This window comes from Prunus mume, linkage group LG8 (assembly GCF_029339155.1).
Source record: "Prunus mume cultivar Tortuosa linkage group LG8, ASM2933915v1, whole genome shotgun sequence".
In the NCBI taxonomy this organism is placed as follows: domain Eukaryota; kingdom Viridiplantae; phylum Streptophyta; class Magnoliopsida; order Rosales; family Rosaceae; genus Prunus; species Prunus mume.
The window spans coordinates 10,248,360-10,270,875 of NC_142705.1; the positions used below are offsets into that span (position 1 = coordinate 10,248,360).

At 35.5% G+C, this 22,516-nt stretch overlaps 3 protein-coding genes across 4 annotated transcripts; 2 read left to right on the forward strand and 1 right to left on the reverse strand.

Annotated features, from left to right (window-relative positions):
• Positions 1–1,276: 1,276 nt before the first annotated feature.
• LOC103341795 (Thioredoxin family protein) lies at positions 1,277–6,609 on the forward strand. The gene is made up of 12 exons (XM_008245348.3): positions 1,277–1,922; positions 2,208–2,272; positions 2,599–2,671; positions 2,827–2,845; positions 3,411–3,530; positions 4,243–4,312; positions 4,694–4,737; positions 4,831–4,872; positions 5,082–5,141; positions 5,379–5,446; positions 6,148–6,205; positions 6,329–6,609. The coding sequence occupies exons 1-12, from the start codon at positions 1,573–1,575 to the stop codon at positions 6,416–6,418; spliced, it is 1,059 nt and encodes a 352-aa protein (XP_008243570.1). The 5' UTR covers positions 1,277–1,572; the 3' UTR covers positions 6,419–6,609.
• Positions 6,610–9,779: 3,170 nt separating this feature from the next.
• On the forward strand, positions 9,780–13,238 carry LOC103341793 (alpha carbonic anhydrase 1). Of its 2 annotated transcripts, none has more exons than XM_016796621.2 (7): positions 9,780–9,919; positions 10,032–10,132; positions 10,600–10,814; positions 11,299–11,405; positions 11,908–12,010; positions 12,557–12,739; positions 12,836–13,238. In XM_016796621.2, exons 2-7 carry the CDS (start codon positions 10,054–10,056, stop codon positions 12,968–12,970), a joined length of 822 nt encoding a protein of 273 aa, XP_016652107.1. In that variant the 5' UTR covers positions 9,780–9,919; positions 10,032–10,053; the 3' UTR covers positions 12,971–13,238. The 2 variants fall into 2 exon arrangements, with proteins under 2 accessions (XP_016652107.1, XP_088899713.1); XM_089043587.1 differs by having other exon boundaries at positions 9,815–9,919; positions 10,037–10,132.
• A 1,851-nt stretch (positions 13,239–15,089) lies between these two features.
• Positions 15,090–16,537, reverse strand: LOC103341792 (uncharacterized). The gene has a single exon (XM_008245345.2). It carries the CDS (start codon positions 16,369–16,371, stop codon positions 15,481–15,483), a length of 891 nt encoding a protein of 296 aa, XP_008243567.2. The 5' UTR covers positions 16,372–16,537; the 3' UTR covers positions 15,090–15,480.
• Positions 16,538–22,516: the final 5,979 nt, after the last annotated feature.

The following is a 22,516-nucleotide window of genomic DNA, read 5'->3' on the forward strand; positions in this document are numbered from 1 at the left end:
ATATTTCTTCCATGTAAATATTTTCATCTTCATGCAAGATCAACTTTCATACCAATCATTCTGTCAGCAATATACAGATACCAAACTTCAGCAGTGAGGCAGTACATCAGAAAAGGATAAATGATCTCAATCCGAGTTGGTTTGTTGTTTGTTAATAGTTCATTCATTCAGAAATGTGTCTTTTCTATCTCTCTACGCCTAACACATTCATCTTATTATTGTGGCCGATATTAACCCCTTAACCTAAATACTTTTGTAGATTTTCCATATATGAACACAGCTGTATACATCATTTATGAACCACATTTTCCATCTCAGTATGAAACTAATATCTTCCCAGCACTAACTGTATCCCCTCTTAGTATTTGAGTATGAACCTCATAGTGAACTATAAATTTTCTTTTCCGAACTCGCATACACATATATGTATGTATGTAAGTGTGTATGTGTGTATGTGTGTATGTATGTACATACACGACGCTTTCTGCTTGTATGACAATATGATGAGAAATCCTACAAGCTTTTCAAGTCTCATAAGAGTGGTTTTTGAGCTAAAGCATCACATGGTACATATATGGGACATACAGAAAACAGTGGAATGTTTTATCAGTCTTGTTTCCTGTTATCTGTATCTATCCAGAAAGCTAAAAAAGCAAGCAGGCCACCCTTCATAGAAATAATAAAGATATGGTGGCAACCAAGAAGTCAGCCGCCCCATATATAATGGCTGCTGGCCTTGTTATCACAGAAGTACTTGCTATGAAGCAAGGGAGAAGTGCATGATCATTGCACAAGAGTTTGAAATTTGAGTGCCTCCAAATAGGGGCTATCTCCCTATCTCCCAATGGGAAGAGTTGACGTTAGAGAGATCCTTTTAAGTTTCCACATAATTTGTTGGAAGCCCATTCTCGACATGCCAAAAAGACAGAACTCTTTTTTAAAGCCAAAAGCTACCAGACAAACTTTTTTTCCTTTTTTTCTTTTTTTCTTTTTGGGGGCTAATAAAGCACCTATAATTTCAATTTCTCTCAAAATGAAGACAATAATCATAAAATAAAAGAGTGGTAGGGTACATTGTTTTCTTCCAAGGCTGGTCCAGTAACAAAAGGACCAAAGGCTGGTCCACTAGAAGAGGAGAATTCGAACCTCAAATGGGGTTGCTAAACAACACAATATACTCTATCTTCTTTCTTTTTCTTATGACAATTGGATTGAAATATGCCTGCCTACATTGTTTGTAGCTGTGTTGAAAAGTTATAGTTTCACAAGTCTCATTGAGTTCAAGATATTTCATTGTGAATTGGCATGATTCACATGTACAATATGGTTCTTGGGTTGCATTGTTGCTAGAAAACCAAAAGCAGAGGATCCTCCTAACCAATCACATGTTTAGGAAAACTATCCATCCCCACAACCCACCAATCAGATATTTAAACATAAAAAAAAAAAATCAATGCCCCAATCCCAGTTCCCAGTCAATCGCAATAGAGGGCTATGTCCCAAACCAATAATTTAAAGTATCTGTTTGTCTCTCTATTGTCCACCAAATAAATTGATTCACAGTAAATACACATGATACATAATATACATATTCGTATCTCCAAATCCAAAATCCCCAAAACCATGGCCAAAGCTCTAAACCTAATGCCCACTTCAACTTTCCCGCCATTTTCATGCCCCACAAGACCCAAAAGGAAATTCTCAATTAGAGCCACAACAGAGTCCTCTGAGACCCCAGTAAGTTCATCTTCTGTTCAAACCAAACCAGAACCTTCATCTCCACCATTGACATTCGCTCCTCCGCCCAATTTCAATCCGCCGGAGCCGAAGCGGTTCGGCGTCCGGCCGGATAAAGTTTTCGACATCTTGGGGGCTTCTCTTGCCTTGCTTTTTCGGTTGGGGACTGGAGTTTTCGTTTCTGGGTATTCAAGCGTTCTCTGATTTTTCTTTTTCTTTTTCAGCTCATTCTCATACATTAGATTTCTTCAGTGAGCCAAAGATTATTGCTTTATTTGCATCTGGGTTTGTCTACTAGAACTCTATAATGCATAATTGAACAGTGAGACCAGACCACAAAGGTGAAAGCTTCTATTAGATATGTTTTCTTTTTTCGGGGTTTTAATAAAAAAGAAAAGGCTTTAGACATGAATTCAATAAGCTATAGTAAATATTCTGACTTCTTTTTTTCTTTGGTTGTACAATGGCAGGTATTCTTTCTCTTTCGTTTCCAAAGATGAAATTCCCGCAGACCAGTATGCTCTTGATTTTAATGGTACATGTTAATTTGATATAATTGCTTCTATGACATTGTTGATGAAGTTGTTGTGAAATGGCTAAGCAGAAGAAGAAAAGTTAACTATTTTGAAGTTATATGGATAATTTTTCCCATGTTGGTTCATCATGATTTTTCCCAATAATGAAAGTTTGTTTATTTCTTTGGCATCAAACATTTTGTTATCATTATGAATATGGAATTTTGGTTTTAATTCATTCTTTCTGAACCATAACTAAAATATTTGGTAGTTTTCAGTATAGCATCTGAGTATAAGAGGTTTCAAGATTTTATTTTATTTTGTCTTTCCCATTTTTATATAACAGATTCTAAGGTGAAAGAGACTTCAAAAATAGGCCCCCGGCCGCCGAAGCCTATTGAGATATATGAGTTTGAAGGGTACTTTATTTTTCATTCCATAGTATTGTTTCTGTATTTTAAAATTTTGTAGTAGCAATGTCTAATTCGCCCCTGACTTTTACCATACAACTCTAAAACTGACTGCATGTAATTTTTTTCTTTCCACGCTTTTGATTACCACGGATAATGCACAGCTGTCCATTCTGCCGGAAGGTAACTTCATCCCTGAAGAAGTCTTATTTAATTCTGAAGAATTTCCATATAATATATATTGTGTGTATACAAATGCAAGGTTGCTATTTATTTTTGCCATATTATTCTTCCATGGAGATATGCAATGGATCCAATGTCCCATTGGAGACTTTTTCACAAACCATGCACATGACTACATTACTAGACTGTCTCATAGTTCCGGCAAACCATCATTCTTTGATGGGTATCGTGCTGAAATCTGTGGTAACAAATGTGGTTGGTGTTTAAATTGATTTTAGGCATTTAGTTTTAGCATATTGATATTGATTAGTGTTATTTAAGATCAGGCTGGTGATCTTCTATTTTATTTAATAGATAAACAATTTTTTAGCTTCACAGCTCTCCAATCAATTAAGGGTTAGATTGTCAAGATTCTAGTTAAATGTTTATGCTTAAGGTCCATAGGAATACTGTCTCCTAAGTCCATCACATGTGTTTGTGACTTGATTATTATGGTAGTAGTATATTGCTGAATATACGTGTTGTGATCTCTTTATTTTGTGGATTGACATTTGGGTATGTATAGGTTAGGGAAATTGTTGCAGTGTTGGACCTTGATGTTCTATTTTATCCTTGCCCAAAAAATGGTCCAAACTTTCGTCGCAAGGTTGCTGAGATGGGCGGAAAACAGCAGTTCCCTTACATGGTTAGACACTAATACTTTTGAAAATTTTATTTATTTATTATTCTTCTGTTTATCGTCACAGCCAAGAGGTGTTTATCCTTGAGAGAGAAAACTTTAAATAATCCTCAATTGAAGAATTTATAATTAGAAGCAACAGAGTGTATTTATATATTTCTTAGAAGCTCCAGGGTATAAGCAATAAGATGGGTCAAGCTGTCTTTCAAAATGCCTATACATGTTATCTCTCCATTTCACCTTTAAAATTATTGATTGTTTCCATAATGTCATTATGAATTTATAGTCATCCCTTGAGTAAAATTTCAGATATGTTGGATGGTTTAGTACTGGGTTCAGGACTTTTTGTGTCAGAAGCTCATAGGTAAATTTCCAAGAGAAGGGACTTTGCATATAATTAAAATAAGAAACCCAATAGATTATAGTTGCTAAATATAAACATACAGAAACTTTTCAAAATATAGTTAAATGATTCCATGAACAAAAGCACATTTGAAAAACACTAAGCTAACGCTTAACTTTTTTCTTAAAAAGATGATAAGAATTTTTCACATTTTACTTAATAAATGTTAGTATCTGTCATAGTTTTTATTTTTCAACATCATTTTTTAGTTCTGTTCTATGTTAGTTGTAACATATGCCTTCATTTCAGCTTGTTATTTATTATATCAGAATGGCTCTGAGTGGCAGCTACTCCAACTTTTGTGTTTGGTTGCAGGTGGATCCAAACACTGGAGTTTCAATGTATGAATCGGATGACATAATCAAGTACTTGGTTGGAAAGTATGGTGTGTGCGGTCACATTAATCTTGCTACAATCACTTCATTTCATGATGTTTATTGTATACTTTCATTTTTACAGTATGTGTAGATATGATAGCGAATATATACATAATGCAACTACACTATAATTTTTAGATTTACATATTTATACGTTAAGTTTATGGTGACCATTTGGCAAGAAAGCAGTATTACTAGGCTTTACAAATTATGCTTCTATTTGGTGATGCACTTTTTCCTTTGTTTCTTTGCTGACAGGAGCTACTTTTTCTTGAATTAAGGACTTCTAGTAATTATATCATTTTTTGGTCCCTTATGCATTTCATGCCAACTATTTTACACCAAATTCTGTTTAAAATTTCTCACACCCCCCCTAAATGTTTGTGCAGGTGATGGAAATGTTCCTATTGCATTGTCACTTGGTTTATTGACGGTTAGCATTTGACTCTTCTATTAGCAGTTTCTCTCAATCTATAGGAAGTATATTGTTAAGAATTTATTTAAATCTATAAATTCTTGATTGCAGACTTTGACTGCAGGCCTTGCTATGATTGGTCGTTCAGGAAAGGTTAGATGGTTTTGTTGAAGTCAGTATATTGTTTTGGGGTGGGGGGTGGTGTTTTCCTGGAATATTCCTACTTCATTAATTGCATGATGCATTCAACACTAAAATTTGTTCACATTGAATGTCCATGTTATGTTATCAAAAATTTGCTTTTATATGCAAATTGTTTTATAACTTCATTGATCAGTCTCGTTTTCTTTAATTCTATTCAGGGTTCTAGCTATTCTCCATCAAGACTACCACCCAAACCACTTGTAGTATGGGCATATGAGGTTAGAATATCATGCTCTTACTTGAAATCAGAATTTTCGGGTGAGGTCCCTCATTAAAATACAAGATAGATAAGCCTTGATATGTTCCATATATATGGATGATAGTTCTGCTACCAAGTTTACATGTGAATTTTGGTTTCTTTTATTGATACATGCGCATATACATCTCAGTGTATTGCATGCACACAAGCACATGTATGATCCTGAGTTTTAGTTTGGAATTGTTGTCTCTTTCAGGGATCTCCTTTTTGCAAAATTGTACGTGAAGTACTTGTAGAGTTAGAACTGCCTCATATATATCGCAGGTAAAGTATGAGTAACAATAATTTCGGTTAGGTCTTGCACTATAATTTATAATCAACTTTCATTTTGTCACCATATTAACAGCGTTTTATTTGTACATACACAATGCTTTTTCTATGGTAATGTAAGTGAGCATTCCCAAGAAGCAAATTAGGTGGACATAAGAATGATGATCTGGCCCCTGATACATGTAATTGTACAGTATCTTTGTCAGGGTTGTGTATTGGGATAAAGTGATTTATTGTTGCATTTTATTTTCGGTGTATGCTTTAAGCCCTCATGCATTACGTGGTGTTAGTGTTGCATTTTATTTTCGGTGTATGCTTTAAGCCCTCATGCATTACGTGGTGTTATTGTTGCAATGTGTGTGCGCTCGTGTATATAATTCATATGTATGCTAACATGTATCTATCTATATATTTGAGTATCATTGTCCAGTTTTTTCTTTTTTTCTGAAATTTCATTGCTAGTTTCTTTTACTTCCACTTTCACATTTCTATTAGGGCTCTCATAATGTGTCTATGTTGTTTCTGAACTTTGGTATAAAGGAATTTTTTTTCCTTTTGTGTTTATTCTGATGCAAAGTAATCCATGATCATTTCCGAGAGCTTTTTGTTTAGCCTTCCTATCAATATTCTCTCTTTCTGTTTTTATGTGTACAATTTATTACTGAGGCTTATTCTATTCTCAATACTCTTTTCAGCTGTGCCCGTGGCAGTCCAAAACGACAGATTCTGTTTGATAAAACTGGACGCTTTCAGGTACTGTCAATTTTCTACTGTGAATTGCCAAAACCTTATTTTTGATCATATGAGAATGAAATTCCTTTTGACATGCGTGAATTAGTAAGATGACATTAGCAATCTTACAATAATGGTTGGCAGGCTCCTTATTTAGAAGATCCAAATACCGGGGTGGAGATGTTTGAAAGTGCAGAAATTGCAGAATATCTGAAAGCAACATATGCGCTATAATAAGCAAAGCTTTCCACAGGCATGTGGACTTTTTTTTATTCTTATGATTTTGTTTTGTATATTTCTCACATTTTCTGTTAAATGAAAGTGTATAAGTCATCGTCTTATTCCCATACAAAAATACTTGAACAGCTTTTTAGATGTATACAATTTTTTTTTGTTCTTTCTAGTGGAAGGAATTGTTTTAGTTTGGTGCTATTTGTTAAAATAGTGTGTTGCATGACATGATCCAGTAATATTGTTAGATACTTGCACAGAGATGTATGTATGCTTGAAGTTTAACCTTAACGTTTTTGAATGATATTGTAACTTTCTGTCGGTGTTAGCTGGGAGTTGGATTTCTTACAAATTACAGACTCATCTTAGGTGGACTAGAAACATTACCCAACAAGATCGAATGAAGAAAAATGTTACACAACCAAGAAAGAAAATTTGTGTTGCTGTTGATTTCCTAAAGAAATTGTTAAATCTAGATCTCTCGAGTACTGATGCCCTCCTAGAGAAAATGTTTCTGCTATAACTTCTGCATCTCTTCCATCTAATTTGTCAAAACTCTGTACTGTCAGTATACAATGTAATTAGTTTTGAAGGTTGTCTAAGAAAAAAAGTAGTGCTGAAAAGGAAGCGTGGTGTGTGATCTCACATTGTGGGGACTGAAAGTATATGGTGCATATCCAAGTGGAGCCTTTTACTTTGGGTGGAGAATCTCTATCTCAGGTTTGAAGCTGAGAAAAAAAGAGTTGTCAACGGATAACTTCTAATCTGGCCATACTTTTGTGGCAACTGGGGGTATGTTTGTTAGCAGGGCATCTACTACCAGATGTCCCCCAGCTTTCATAAAGAGGATGTGTTCAAGCTTCATGGACATGCTTTTTATGCCCTTCACTTCCTGCTTACTCTGACTTCCAATTTGTAGGTACAGTCCAGTCTAATCATGCATATGGGAATGTTCAAAGGCCAATTATGGGTTGCTTTGTTATCCTGCGGTCTTATTGGTTCTCATCTTCATGATATTAATTTTGTTTCCATAAAAAAAAATTGATCATATGTCAATTGGACACCATAAACCAACACTTGTCTATATTCAATGGTCGTTGAACTATTTTAGTGTCACATGTCTAAGTATCCCTGTATATTGGTTAATTAAGGTATTAGCCTCATTATCAAATACGGGAAAAAAATATTTCATTTACTATCCTTTAGGAAGAGACATGGAAAATAATTTCCTATCAAATTCTTTCTGCGAACTGAACGAGACCTTAGGCCTGACTCTCTAGTTGTGGGTTCGTTTAAATCATGTTTATGTGTCGCAACGATCTAAAGATTCCACTAGCGTAGCATTATCAGCAAATGGTTCCAACTTTCTAGGTTGACACAATCACACATAGATTGGTTTTGAATCCTACAATATTCTCCAAAGATTTTTTTTTAAAAGAGAAACAGATGAGGGAATATTGAAAGTGCATATGTAATAGGATTGGAATGTTTATGTTCATGTGACATTTAGATAAAGCTTAGTGGCCTGTTTGGACAACACAGCAGAATACTCCAGAACAAAGGTAGAGAGGGAGGGCCTATCATTTAACTTTCGGACGCATGGGACCAGAAACCCATTAACAGTGCAACAAGTGGGTATAGTTTGGGATTGGTGATTGTTGGGGGACCCCATCAGCATTTAGAAGCCAAACCGTGTGTAGCAGGGGAAGGTAGTACTTGTCCTGAAGAATAAAGCTGAGGAAGGTATTCTGAAAATAACTGTTTTGGGGAGAGAATATATATATATATATATATATATCCTTGGTGTTGCCCACACCATTTTTTCTGTTTTAAATTCTAAGCTTTCTAGGCTTATGTGGGTTAATCTGTCATGGAAACAATGAATTGGTCATCCTTGGTGCCTTTCTTTAGTGGGTAGTGGGGTAGGTCGAAAGTTAAGGTTGGCATTTGAATAAGACCAAAAACACCCAAGCTGAATTGGTCTTCTTGATGCATGTATTCCTCATACAAGTTAAGTAGAATATCGATCATATGCATTTAATGGGAATGTCTACAAATGTGACACGAATGGAACCACTGTTTCATTTATTAGTTGTGAACCATGGCCACATTCTGTGTCCTCTTCTGCTCTCTATCTTGAAGCTTTCCATGGAAAAGCCTTCACATTGTGTGTTTCACGTTTACCTTGTTTTTTCTTTCTACTTGTGTTTTTCGCAGAGGAACCTTTCAGCATATATTTTACAGCGTTTTCTTTCTAGAAGATTATATTTTATTTGTGAAGAACCTTATTTAAAAGGCTTTATTTAGGCCTGCAAATGTGTTGCTCATGGAGGCTTGCCTCAAGTTTTCTTTCTAACAATAAACCAAGCGTAGTCTTGAGGCTTTAAAACCATGGTAAGATTTTGAATCTTGTCATCTCGTCTCCAAAATTTGAAAAAAGGAACAAATTATAGTCATACATTTGAATTTGGACTCTTATTTAGATACGGATGATGTTAAAATCAGTCGCTCACACGCGTGTAGTCAAATTCTGATTATTGATGCATTATAAACTTCATATACAACAATATTCAGTAGCCGCCCGCACAACTTATTTAATCTTTTAATAGAATCTGAGGTGCAAAATTGAATTTTAATTTTGGACATTCAAATTTTTATATTCATAGATTATGAACATATGCATAAGTACATTAACATAACCACAAACCAATGGTGTTAAACTTGACCATCTCTCCATCATTTTAGTAATTCCGGGTTGGCATCAAAACTTATTATAAGAATAATCAAATTAACTTTTCTGCCTGCCGGAATGAATTGGTACACAAACAAAATGAGTGGTCGAAATTTTTTTTTTTTTTTTTACTTATAAATTTTTCAGTGCGCACCCGCACCAGGCATCAACTTTATAAACCCAAAAAAAAACATACAAGACATCAACCTTGACGTGGCCATGAATTTTGAACAGTTTCTAAATTTTAACCCATGAATGAAGGTGAATCATGAAATAGGCCCCAACCAAAAACATGTTTTGTTCAATCATCTCCACTACGTGATGTTAAATTAGAATGTTTTTGCCCTATAAAACTTGTATTGAAGAACGGAATGTTTCGCATCTTAAACTTTGCTTTACAAGAAGCAAATATTTTTATTTTTGTTAATACACAAGTGATATAAAGAGACGAGAGAAACATAGGACCTCGAATGCAGGTTTTTTTTAGTTGTTATTCAACCCTAAAAGGGTTATTTTTACAACTTCTCATATATCCAAGGGCTTTATAGCAAAACACAAAAAAAGACAAATCCAAAGTTCTCTAATTAAGGATATAATTAGTTATTAATCACAAAAAATCCAAACAACAGCAGAAAGGAATAGGAGGCAGCAGCAACAAGTGTATAAATAGGTAAAGACATCAAAGCTAAGGTGCTCCAAGAGTCTCGAGAAATAACGTCTAATTAGCAGAGAGTTAGCCTAAAGTTAGCAGCCAAGGTGTGCGTATATTCAAGGTACGTATAGCAAAACCACAAGTTGAAATTCAATCACTGATCAAATCCATAGAAGAAAATTACAGTTGGATATAAAAACTACTAAAATATTTCTGTTTGATTTGCATGTCAGGGTAGACAAAGCAATAGCAATAATGGCCCTTAGAATTTGCTTCTTGTTCCTTGTGATAGCTTTGCCTCTTGCAATTAGCACTTCAACTTCTGTCCAAAACGGTATGATATCTCTCTCATTCCCTCTAACTTCTTGGGCATTTAGATTATGTTTACTAACTCCCCTATTTGTGAACTTGAATCTCTCTCTCTCTCTCTCTCTCTCTCTCTCTCTCTTCTAGTTCGGTTTCTGCTATCGATAATGGTAGATTTTTCCTTCTTTATTCAACAACTGTCGTACATGAGATTTGAACTTACGACTCTTCCAACTGTAATCGTTTACAAAGTGACAGAACAAACAAAGGGGCTAAGCTCTTTTTTTTAAAGATGTATGCATATTCTTGCCATAGGTTTTCTCTATATAATACATGGTAATTATGTATGCTATCTTACCAGCATTGCCGTGAAAACCAGAAGCACCAATTGAACTCTTTTTTTCTTCTTTTTCTTAATTGCTGAATTAAGCATAGTTCTTGTCATATTATTTAATAGTTTTTGTTTTTGTGTGTTTGAAATTTATCTATCCGCAGGCCTGAGTTCACTTTCATTTAGCTACTCTGGCGCAACTGGCCCAGATAAATGGGGAAGCTTGAGCCCAAATTTCTCAGCATGCTCAAATGGGAAGATACAATCTCCTGTGGACATCGTGAAGGGCATACTTACCCCTAGCAAGAGATTAAAGCCATTAACCAGAGTCTACGGTGCTTCAAATGCCACTTTGTTTAACAATGGCTTTAACATTGGGGTTTGTTCTTCAACTTCTTCCACACTGACACTACGCATCTTCTCATGTTCTTCTTTTGGTGACACAGATAGTTTGTTTGGTGAGAACTTATTTTAATTTTATTTTTTGGTGAGATGGCTTGACACATAAAGGGCTCATCAAATAAGTCCAATTGGTAAAAGTTAGATGGAAAGTACCTTCAAATTTTAAAAGGGGATTGCATTCTTTTTATTTGTGTCATTTATGTGAAAGTATGAATTCCTACTTTTCTGCCGATCACAGTTTGTGTATATAAATTATTTTGTTTATACGTTTGATGAATTATTTTTTATATATACGTTAAATTGTGATTTCCAGAAAAGAATAGTGTTTTTTTTTTCCTCAATTCTTTGCCCATAAAGGGTGCAATCTGGGTGGCAGAATGAAATGTTTGGTTGGTTGGTCATGTAAATAAAGTGCCATGGCACAAGATCAACTTAGGTGTGCATGGGTTTTCTCTATGCAGGTGCATTTCGAAGGACATGTGGGGACATTGGATGTGGATGGTAAGAACTATGACTTGAAGCAGATGCACTGGCACTCTCCCTCTGAGCACCGCCTTAATGGAGTCCAGTATGTGCTCTGTCCCATTCTCTCTGTCAAATATCATCTCTTCTATTTTATCCAAAATGAGTGGGATACAATTATTTCTACCCATCAATTGAAAATGTGTTGTACCATCTCTCTATTAATGTTCCAACACACACATGTGTGAGTCCCGCTTTAATGGAGTCTGTCCGTATTAGAAAGATGGTACAATATATTTTCTTGAGTTATATGAGAAAATCCAAAAGAGTATACTAAATAAATGTCGATGATCATTTAATTTAGTAGCACTCAGAAACGTACCAAAATAAGTGTTTGGTTGGCTTGAGAAATTTTGAGCCTAAATTAAGGTTGTGTTGCAAAGTCTGGAGGGTATATATGAAGGCGGCCCAGTAATTAAAGGTCATATGTGACACAATCCTTATAATTTGAGGGGAGATTTTAGCCAGGCCTTGGAAAAACAAAGTAGTCTTTAAAACTTATAAGAAAAGCAGCAAAAAGCTTATAGGCATTTCCTTAACTGCTACAGATTTCCAGCTGAGCTTCATCTACTTCACCAGGCATCTGACCAGAGCATGTCCGTTGTGTCAGTTCTCTTCCAATTCGGCAAGGATGATATAATCATCTCTAAGGTAGAGTTCTTCTCAACATGTAGTTATCTATCTATTGTTCTTAAAGAAATTAAGTGATACTTGTCGGCGAAATGAAAATTGAAATCAAAAGTTTTAAGTGATAATTAGTATTCAGGTCCTGATCCGAGTTTTGGAATCCAAGACTCGTAGCGTGCGGCTTAGCACTAGACCTTCAGAATTTAGAGTTTAGAGTTTAGAATTTGAGCTTCGGACTCTAAATTTAAGTTCATGACTTGGTTCGAACTTAGAGTGCATAACTCAAAGTTTGGGCTCTAGCAAGGGCTTGGAAGAGGTCATATACAAATGTAAAATGAATTTTTCTTCCTTCTACTTGGGGAGAATGAGATTGCTTGTTCCCAAACTATGTATGCCAATCAAAGTCACCAAACAAAGAAATTGTCAAGCCATGTGAGGTTATGTTGATTCCATTACAAATTCATTCCAAAAAATCAAAACATTACATCAACAGGTTCGAAAAGGATTCTTGGGTTTAAGGATAGTAGAGAGAGATTTGATAATATTTATCACTACAATTGGCTAATGCAGATTAAGGACAAGCTGACTGAGCTGGCCAAGGAGACGTGTAAAAAGGAAGAAGATGCTCAAATTCCCCTTGGAACCGTAGATATCAACGAGTTCCAGAAGAAGAGCCGCAAATATTTCAGATATGTTGGTTCTCTCACCGTTCCTCCATGCACCGAGAATGTCGTATGGAACATTCTTGGAAAGGTACTTACTCGTGTGCGCGCACGTACATACATATATACATACATATATACTTATTTATTGATACGCATCCCTAATTTGACTTATTCATTCATGTAGGTAAGGACCATTTCCAAGGATCAGTTAAATGCTCTGAAAGCACCATTGGATTCAGCTTGCAAGAACAACTCAAGACCACTGCAGCCTCCTAACGGACGCAAAGTCGAGCTCTACGATGAGCTTAGGGACCAGTAAAATAGTCAACCTAGTTGACATTTACATCAGTGTGGTCAATTGTCATCAGCGTGAGTTGTAGTAAAGCGAGTCTTCATAGGTGTCACTTTTTTGGGCTCGAACTTAAGTGATCTATTCACGATCAAGATAAAACTAAGTAGAAGTCCGAATCGACTGATGTTGAATCGTCAAAGGATGAGTTGTAGTTAGGAAAAGTGCGTAATCTAGAAAAGATTGTATTTTGTGTATTTTCTTTCGAAGTTGATTATATATGATTAATATATATATGTGAATATGAAGGAATCCAGCTGAGCAGCTCATATGGATCGATGCATTAAGTTCTTCATGAAACGTATGCCATAGGTATGCATTATTGGGTCAATGACTACTATCTCTTTCAATTTGATTACATGACAAGATTAGTGATTTAAACCACTATAATTGGGTGGCTCATCTAGCTAATCACAACGACTTGCTTCAATCTTCTCCGCGCCTTGATTAATCACATAATTAATCAACTCAATTAGTAGATCATCCATATATTTATCACTAAACGTGCTTCAAGAAACAAAATAAAATAAGCAGAGGAAAAGAGTTGTGAATAAACTGGCATTATATTGGATAAACATCGTTGTTGTTGAATGTTGATGACGTTACAAAACCAAATTCTTGACCTATAAAAGCAAGTGTTTTATTCCATTTAGAAGGTTGTGAAAACAAGCACTTTTTCTTGTTTTAATAAAATATTAATCAAATGAAAAAGGAAACAAGTACAAGAATTTTCTTTTTGTTCTTTGGTAAGTAGAAGATTCAAGATATCATTTGGGTCAAATCCAGGAGAAAACTTGGTTGCAATAGGGATAATTCTGTTTTGCTATTAATTCCTGGTCAATAACACTACGCAACGTAGAAAAATTATTACGTGTGTCATAATATTATTAGTCGAAAATAGCAAAACAATGTTATCCTCATTTTATACAAATATTCCTCCAAAACCAGGCCCAAATCAAAGCCAAGAAACCAAGAGAGAGAGGACATGTTAAGGATGATGAAAAAATGTGCGTGAATAGGTGAATTTTTAATGTTTTGAGATCAACTTTTTCCAAGAACATATATTTTAATATTTAACACTAATAGAAGAGTAATATAAGGAGAGTAATTTATGGCTATAGGCAGGCAAGGTGGACATTTTCAATGAGAGTGATGATCTAGTCAATATTCGAAATCATTTACATCATAGATACAACCTTGTAGAGTCAACAACGCTTAAGTCTTCATACTTGACCAGACTCCAAAGCCAAAAACAGAGACTGATGATGCACATATCTAACTCTTTTTTTTTTCTTTCCCTCAAGTTCATCATAATACTAACTTTCATTGTCATATGGTAGGAGTAGATATATCGGTAAAAATGCAAAAATAAATAAGGTTGTCATACTTATTAACCAAAAAACTTTAACGTCCCCTGTGTAATACCCTATATTTCTCATCATGTGATGAGAGATGCAGAAAACTGAAGATAAGGAGTAAAATTATCGTGCCAAAGAAATTAAAATGTATTGTATCCGCTACTAAATATTTATCCACTTGTATTAGCGTAATGTCTAAGCAAGTGTTCGACGAAATGTCTAGGCAAGTGGTTTTGGATGTCATGTTATTTGATAATGAAATTGCATTGATATAATTGCTGATTTTATGGTATTTGTAGGTTCCACATTTTCCCCTTTTAATAGGGGACCTTCCCCTACCATTAGATTGACCCTCCATCCATTGGCATTTCTAATGTGGTTGGCGAAAACTCCTTTCGTCCACTAAAAGCCCTCAAATCACATGTGGTCAATGCATGACTACACACACGCACACACATGTTTTGATTTTTCCAGTATCATAATCTATAAAAATAATAAACTTAAAATAAATTATTTAATCACAATCGTTGGCGGTGGCGGAAGTATTGGTTGGCTTCTGTGGAATATAGACCGTCTAACTTACAAAATATTTTTTATTATTTTAAATCTGGGTAAATATTTTGTATTAGTTTTCTGATAATTTTAAAAAAAAAAAGTAAATATTTTGTAACCTACAAATCCAAATCCATCTCAACTCTCATCTCTGACCTATCGCCTATCATTCACAAATCTAAGCTGAACTTGTTTCTGGTTTTCTCCAAAACATTATTATCAAAAATTACAAGCAGATTTACAACTTCTCACTCCAAAAAACATATCTATTTACACAACCTCATCCTCTAATGACCTGGAGAATAAAAATGAAACGGAAAAAAGCAAAGAAAAAAAAAACGAAAAACGTAGAAAACGGTGGGCAAATTATATCTTTTACCTCTAACCCCGGTGGGGGGAAACCGTTATTCAACGCCCCACGTCATCCAACGACAATTTAAACAGGGCGAAGGCGGTCCCACATAGACTACCATTCACGACCTTAACAACCCCATTGCTTCCTTTGCTTACTGGCTGTGGGCCCATTGCTCGCCGTCGGATCAAGAAACCTAGATTCCGAACGTGACCAGATTACGCCACGTCGATACCGGCTTCGCCCACCCACGACCCGGACCTCCGACCCGAAACGAAGCGCTTCATGCCGCCCAAACCGGGTGGTTCGCTCTCCACGCTTTGTCTCGGAAGCGAGTCGATGGACAGCGTGTCGAAATCGTAAGCCGCCGACCGGTCACGCGCTCTCCCCGACATCACGCTGCTGTGTCTCGGAGGCGAGTCCGCCGCCGCGTAGGGCGACTTGGCCGACTTGTCTCTGTGGCCGTGCCGAAACATCGCCCGAAAACTCGCGAAGAAGCCGGTTTTTCGTCTCTCCACCGGCTTGATAGCCTTCTCCATGGTAGACTCGGCCGACGACCTCTGCCGATTCCGAAACCGGCGCTTCCGATCCCTCTTTGATCTCACCCTTCCCATACACGAGACCTTCGGAGACGACGGTTCGATCATCGGAGCGTCCGATTTCCCGACCGATCCGGAGCGTTTGGGAAACAGTCTAGTGTTTCCTGCCTTGCAATTCCTCCGATTCTTAGTGTCGACGTAGTTGTGCTTCTGCGGCTTCGGTAGGCCGATAATCGCAGCCTTGGACTTCAAGTTCAGTGAAAACCTCTGAGAGTTGGAATTGGAGTGATTCGCATTCGGATTCAAGTTATTGGAGTTGGAGTTTCCTTTCGTGGAGTCTTTGCGCTCGTAGAAGGCGTTACGATCGAACCAATCGTACTCGGCGTCTTTCGAGAGCCAGAAGGATTCCGGGGGGAAATCCGGCGGCACCGCCTGTTCGTCGGCGTCGTCCTCCTCCGGCGGGTCTTGGACTCCGGTGATGGCGTCGGCCTGCGTCTCACAGGCAATTTTTCGATCCATTGAGCCGCCCGCACACGCCGATACTAGGGTTTCCAAATCGACTTGTGGCATAGCGTGGAAAAATTAAGCAGAAATGAAGCAAACTAAGAGAGAGAGAGAGAGAGAGAGAGAAGGCTGAGGAGGAAGTTGGGGAAAGAGGAGGAGTTTATAAGAGAGGGAGAAATAAGATTTTATTTTATTTTTGGTTGGGAGAGTGGCTTTCGTTTCAACTTGTTGACTCGTGCGTTTTGGAAACAATCGGTTTTTTTTTCTATAGAGAGAGAGAGAGAGAGAGGAAAAAGGGCAAAAGTGGGAAGGAAAAAAATATGTTTCTTTCGTCAAAAGAATACGAAAGTAGATGGTACAAAACGCTGATTTGCTTTTACGCACTGGCTGATTGTCGCTTTCTTGATTCTTTTCTTTTCTTTCTTTCTTTCTAATTAATTGTTGTTTTCCTTTCGTTAGTTTTGGCTCGGCTTTGACGATGGCTTGGCTCTTAAAAAACGAAGCTTATTTTAGAGATGTAGAATCAAATTAACCTTTTCTTTTTCTTTGTTTAGTTCTTGTGTAATTGTTGATTGGAAAAGAAACAAACCCTGAAGTTCGTATGCCCACATGAAAAGGTTAACATTCATCAAAACCGAAAACATAAAGCATACTCCTACTATAAAGTGCGTAAATTATTGGATTTACATCTAATAATATGTCTGAAGTTAATTGTGTATCTAATTTAACTAAATTGTCTTCTTTTAAAGAACTCGGTTGAGAGTGATTCTTGATAGGCCAAAAAGCACTACTATTGAGAATCACTTAAAGTGGTTTTATGGAGAAGCATATGGAAGGTAGTTCTCTCCAAAAGTGATTTTGGCCTATCTAGAATCACTCATAAACGAACTCTTAGTCTAACTTTAAGCGCGTCAACTTATAATTGTTGACAAACTAGATTTTAGCTCGTGATATTTCTCTTTCTCATTATTGGAAAAAGTTTCATGTTTAAATTTGTTTTCTTCTTATGAATTAAAAAATATATATAATAAGGGTCTTGTACCCCAAAAAAAATTAAAGATTTTGGATTACTGTGAAAAATATACCGAATTAGTCCATTAAAATTAAAATTAATTGTCAATCATTCATCACTATTTAGTCAAAACAATAATAATTCATATTTATTGTAGTTTATTCGCTCTAAGGAATTTAGGGGTTGAATTGGGAATTAGTGACCAAATTGAAAGTTTGTTTGACCTTAATTTTGATAAGCCATCTTATATTGATAAATTTTATGAGAGAATTGGGTGGTTGGAGCCGTGTATGGTGGTGGCAAGAGCTATGTGAGAGAAAAATAGAAAATGGTATGAGAGAGAGAGAGAGAGAGAGGTTTCTCGGGTAAAAATTAGATTTAGGATTACCTCATATGTGTTATGTAGTCATGTATTTATAGTACTATTTGTCAGCTAGGGTTTGAAGAATAATATTTATTTAATTCGAGGATTACTATTACCTAAAAATAGGAGATTGGAATTAATAATTGAATAATACTATCTTACCACATTTGTATACAACATTCACATACCACCTTATGTGGCAGATGAGGTGGACAATTATATCAATTAAATTTATTTAACATTTTATTTTATTTTATGATTTATTAACACTTTAAAAAATATTAATTAACATTTCTTTATTAAAATACACTTCATTAATTTAATTGATGTGATATATGATATGGGCATGCCACATTATGTGGTATAGAAATGGGGAAAAAAATGGGGTAAGTGTAGCATTACTTTTGGTGGAAATCTCATCCTTGATTTGGAATCAATTATAATTCTCCTAATTAAATAGGATTTAATTATGATAATTAATTAACCTAAGAAATTTTCATTTTTCATGTGTCACCCGCTCATTGGTCGCTTAAATATATGCTCCCACACACATGTTATAATATGAGTGGACGACAGAGTTTATTACCCCCTTTTAGAAAATAGTATCAATAAATATCCATTTATATTATAACACATTTACAAAATGTACCACATAACTGTACTTCCGTAATATTTCATAATCACTCAATGAATTAGTAACAAGACGTAACGATGTGACCATCACATCGAAGAATTACTCCTTTTATCTTCCTTATATTTCTACTCAAGCATTGGCCAACGGTTTGTTTCTATTAATTATCCATTTGTTATAAGTTCATGAGATATGTACTTGTTACGTGTGCGTTTTTAATTTGTCTCTTTTAAACTTTACGTGTGCTGTGTGATTTGAGTGAGTGAGAACTTTACAGACGACATATCTATCATTTCTACTAAAACTTTTCCATTGGTTTGCGATCCTGTCTTATTTTTCTAATAATTTGTAATTTATATTCAAATCTTTGGATCTGAAATTCAAATCTAAATCGAACCTTCAAGGCCAAACGTAACCCCAACTTACCTATATATACGACCACACCACACAAGCTAGGTTGGCCACTATCTGACATATATTATATAAAGTTTAATTGGTAAACTATAAATATAAATTAATTTGTTCAAACAAGTTTCTTTCGTTGGACCATGACCCTAGCTACCATGAATAAAAATCAGAGTCCAAATGTTTGAAAAATGGATCCTCTTTTATCTTGGGTGGACTTTATGAGAACTACATGAATTTCTTTTAAATAATATGATCTTCTCATCATTCAAATGAGAAGAAAAGTAAATGTAATCATATTGCTTTTTCTTGTTACATTGGAGGAAAGAAATTCCATTCAATTTGATCCTCCTGAGTGTCATAGGGGAAGGGGGAATTTACTACCACTATGGTGGGAACCCATTGGCCAATCACATTGCTTTTGAAGACTTAATAGGCCACAAAAATGAGAAAATATAAAAGACCAACCACATTGTGGTTTGTAGAAGATGCACACTCAATAGGAAATCTAACACATGGTGCAAAAAAAATCATAGGTGAGTTCTTTTTTCGGTCAAAATTTGGGAGGGGGAGGAGATGTGTCATTGAGTTCAAACACGAAATCACTGATTTGTAGACAAATATTTTTATCACGGAGCTATATATGCATCGTTGGCAAATCATAGGTAAGTTAGGAAGAGAAATTTCTCTACCCACCCAGCCCCAAATGCCCGAATGTCCCAATCAGTCGATGGCCAAATCTAACAAGAAATAGTGAGAAATTGAATAAAAAGGATAATAATATTCCATGACAACTTGCTGCATTAATATTTTATTTAACTTCTCAAATGATCCAAGTCAGGTGTGCCATCTTGTCCCCATGCCTAGCTCCCATAGATTGAGATGCTTAGAATATGTGCCACCGCCATATGTACATGAATAATGAGAGTTTGATTACTTGAAGATTACATTAATTAATGATGGCTTTAACAAAAACTGTTGATCGTTCCTTGCATTTCTGCAGGAGCACAAATAATATACCCCCCCGTACAATAAATTTCAAATGTAGGTGGCCGTTGTTTATGAATGAATTATTCTCACAATTAGTATAATAGTATAGAAACTTTTGTACCACCTTAGCTCAAGGAAAAGGAATTTAGCAAAACGAAAAAGAAGAAAATTAATTTCGTTGGTTGAGAGTAATGTATGAAAAATGTACGAAACGAATATCACGATTTAGCTAGTTAACTTATTTAAAAAGAAAACAAAATTAATTTTCATTGATTTTTGAATATTTGACTCTTTACAGATAAATTACATTTTGACGCGTATATGTAGATTTTTTTTTTTCGTTTTTAATAATTGACTTTAGTATATGTTTCCGCTTTTGATTGATAGGTAAGGAAGAATGACTCTTAACAACACAACAATTCATCGAACACGCAAAATATAATAGTTGAGGATCATTTAAAGTAATTGATAAAGAAAAAGAAAAGAAACGAAGAAACTAGCACAATTTTAGGATACATATCAATGATATGGGACAACCCATGCCATAACATCATGAGCTAATGAAATCACTTTAAAATATTGAGGCAGTTGGTGGTTGGTCGATTTATGACCTCGAGTTGTGGCTATAGGAAGATAATGGCATGCTTCGATGCCCTAAAATCAGGGAAACAAAATTATTATTAGCAATTAACTTGCATGAGCAGCCATGCATAATTGCATGTGATGGGTTTCCATGTCTCCAATTGGTTGACATTATGTAGCTTGCCATGTCTCATATGATCACATAGTCACATCACATATGCGAGTCCATGCATGCATGTCCCCCCAACTCCTCTCACACTGATTTCCATTTGCCACCAAATGCAAAAGTTTCATGTGGATTCAAAAAAGTGGTTATCGCCATAACTTACTAACCGAATAACGCTAGAGTGCTTATATATATATATATACAATATAATAGTAAAGAGCAAATAGGGATGGGTGGGAAGGGGATTTCAATCCCATCTCCATCCCTAGATCGAGAAATATTAACCTTTCTCCTTCTTCCCATATGCTCGTTTTATTCGGAATTTAAGGCAATAAGTAGTTATTATCCAATTAAGTAAAGCATAAAGTTTTGAAGTAAAGGGTTTTGAAAGTTTTGATATGCCAATTGCTTGTACGGATATAGATGCAAGAGAATGTTAGTGATTTCCAGCAATGCTTAACAACCATGGAGTACCCTTTTCCAACTACCCACTTTCTTAAGTAATAATTATATCCAGGATTACGACAGAGAGGTTTGCGATGCTATATATATATATGCCTACCGTATATCACGGGGCTACCTTCTCTCAACCATTTCAACCAATATTTCATAATCTTCCATGATTAATTAAACCCTAATGGCTTTTGGTAACATCATCTTCTGTGTATTCTTCTTCTAGAAAAATAAGAGTGTAAAGCAAGTTGGTCCTCTCTACCAGCGTTAACTAACATAAATATTTTTCATTTAGTCAATATATTCTTGCTAATTACTTTCTAGTAGATTAATGATGCATGCCTCCAACTTGATTAGTCCGAGCTTGGATGGATCCATTGTTTATATTTTCACTTTTGATGGTGTGTTATATGGTTAGAATTTAGAATTTCATCATTTCATAGTATTTATAGATTTTGACATTTCGGCATATGGAGGAAGTGCACTTGGAAATCATATGACATATTTTCATGGGTATATACAACGCATAAATGGAAATTTTATGCGAGTTCAATGCAAAGTGAAGAACAAATCCACTCTAATTAATTTGGCTAAAGTTCGTCTATGCAAAACCTTAACTACTTCCAAGTAAAGTATGTGGACAATGATTAATTTATTTGGTACATCCCTATATTCTAATGGATGATTGCCTGGGATTTATTGAAAGTTTGATTGCATGGCGAGCCGAACTAAATCAAGCTGATGGAGCCATAGAACATATAAAACAAAGAGAAACAAAAGTTGGAGGGGCCCTGTGTGGTGTGGGGTATGCTTTAGAGATACTGTTGTGAGTCCGAGAGAAGAAGTCATAGGGTTAGATGATGAAGAGGACGACATTGCATATTTTGCATATGGACGGTCTAAATGTGGGTTGCTTTCCTTTGGTAGCCGCAATCAAATAATCCAAGCAAAGACGCCGCCAAACATGAACTTCGTGTTGATACGTGAGCCATGATCATGAACCTTCATCTTTGATTACCTTCTAGAAGATGAAGCTTTCTAGCACTCCACTAAAATATATCTGCTTTCTTTTTCATTTTTTTCCCACTGTACTCTCTGTATTTATCGAAAAACAAAACAGTAAAGAAATAGTTATACTTTATAATCTCTTTTAGAAACAGCAAATATGGAGAACTCGAATCTAGAATATGAGAGAGTAAATACTTCAAACTATTATATTAGTGGGTCCTTTATAATTGACATAGACTGTTTGAATACGATTCAAGGAATAATAAAATGGAGAGTGATCTCGTTACCAAAAAAGAAAAAAAAAAAAACAAAATGAAAGGAGAATTGGTGAATTTTGTTTGTTCATTTGGTCAAACCCTAGGGAAAGTAACTCAAAAATTATGAGCCCTAGAAAGTACATATCAAATGTTGACCCTAGGAATCAAATTGTGAGCCTAATTTCTCTTTACCATAACAAAACAAAAAAACTAGCTAGAGAGTCAAAAGTAATGCGCTACTACTATACATTTTGAAGGGCAGTGGTTAATTATACAATCGCATCAAGCTTTAAGTTATACAGCATAAAAAGGTTTCTAGATGATTGAAGAAGAGTTTCATATG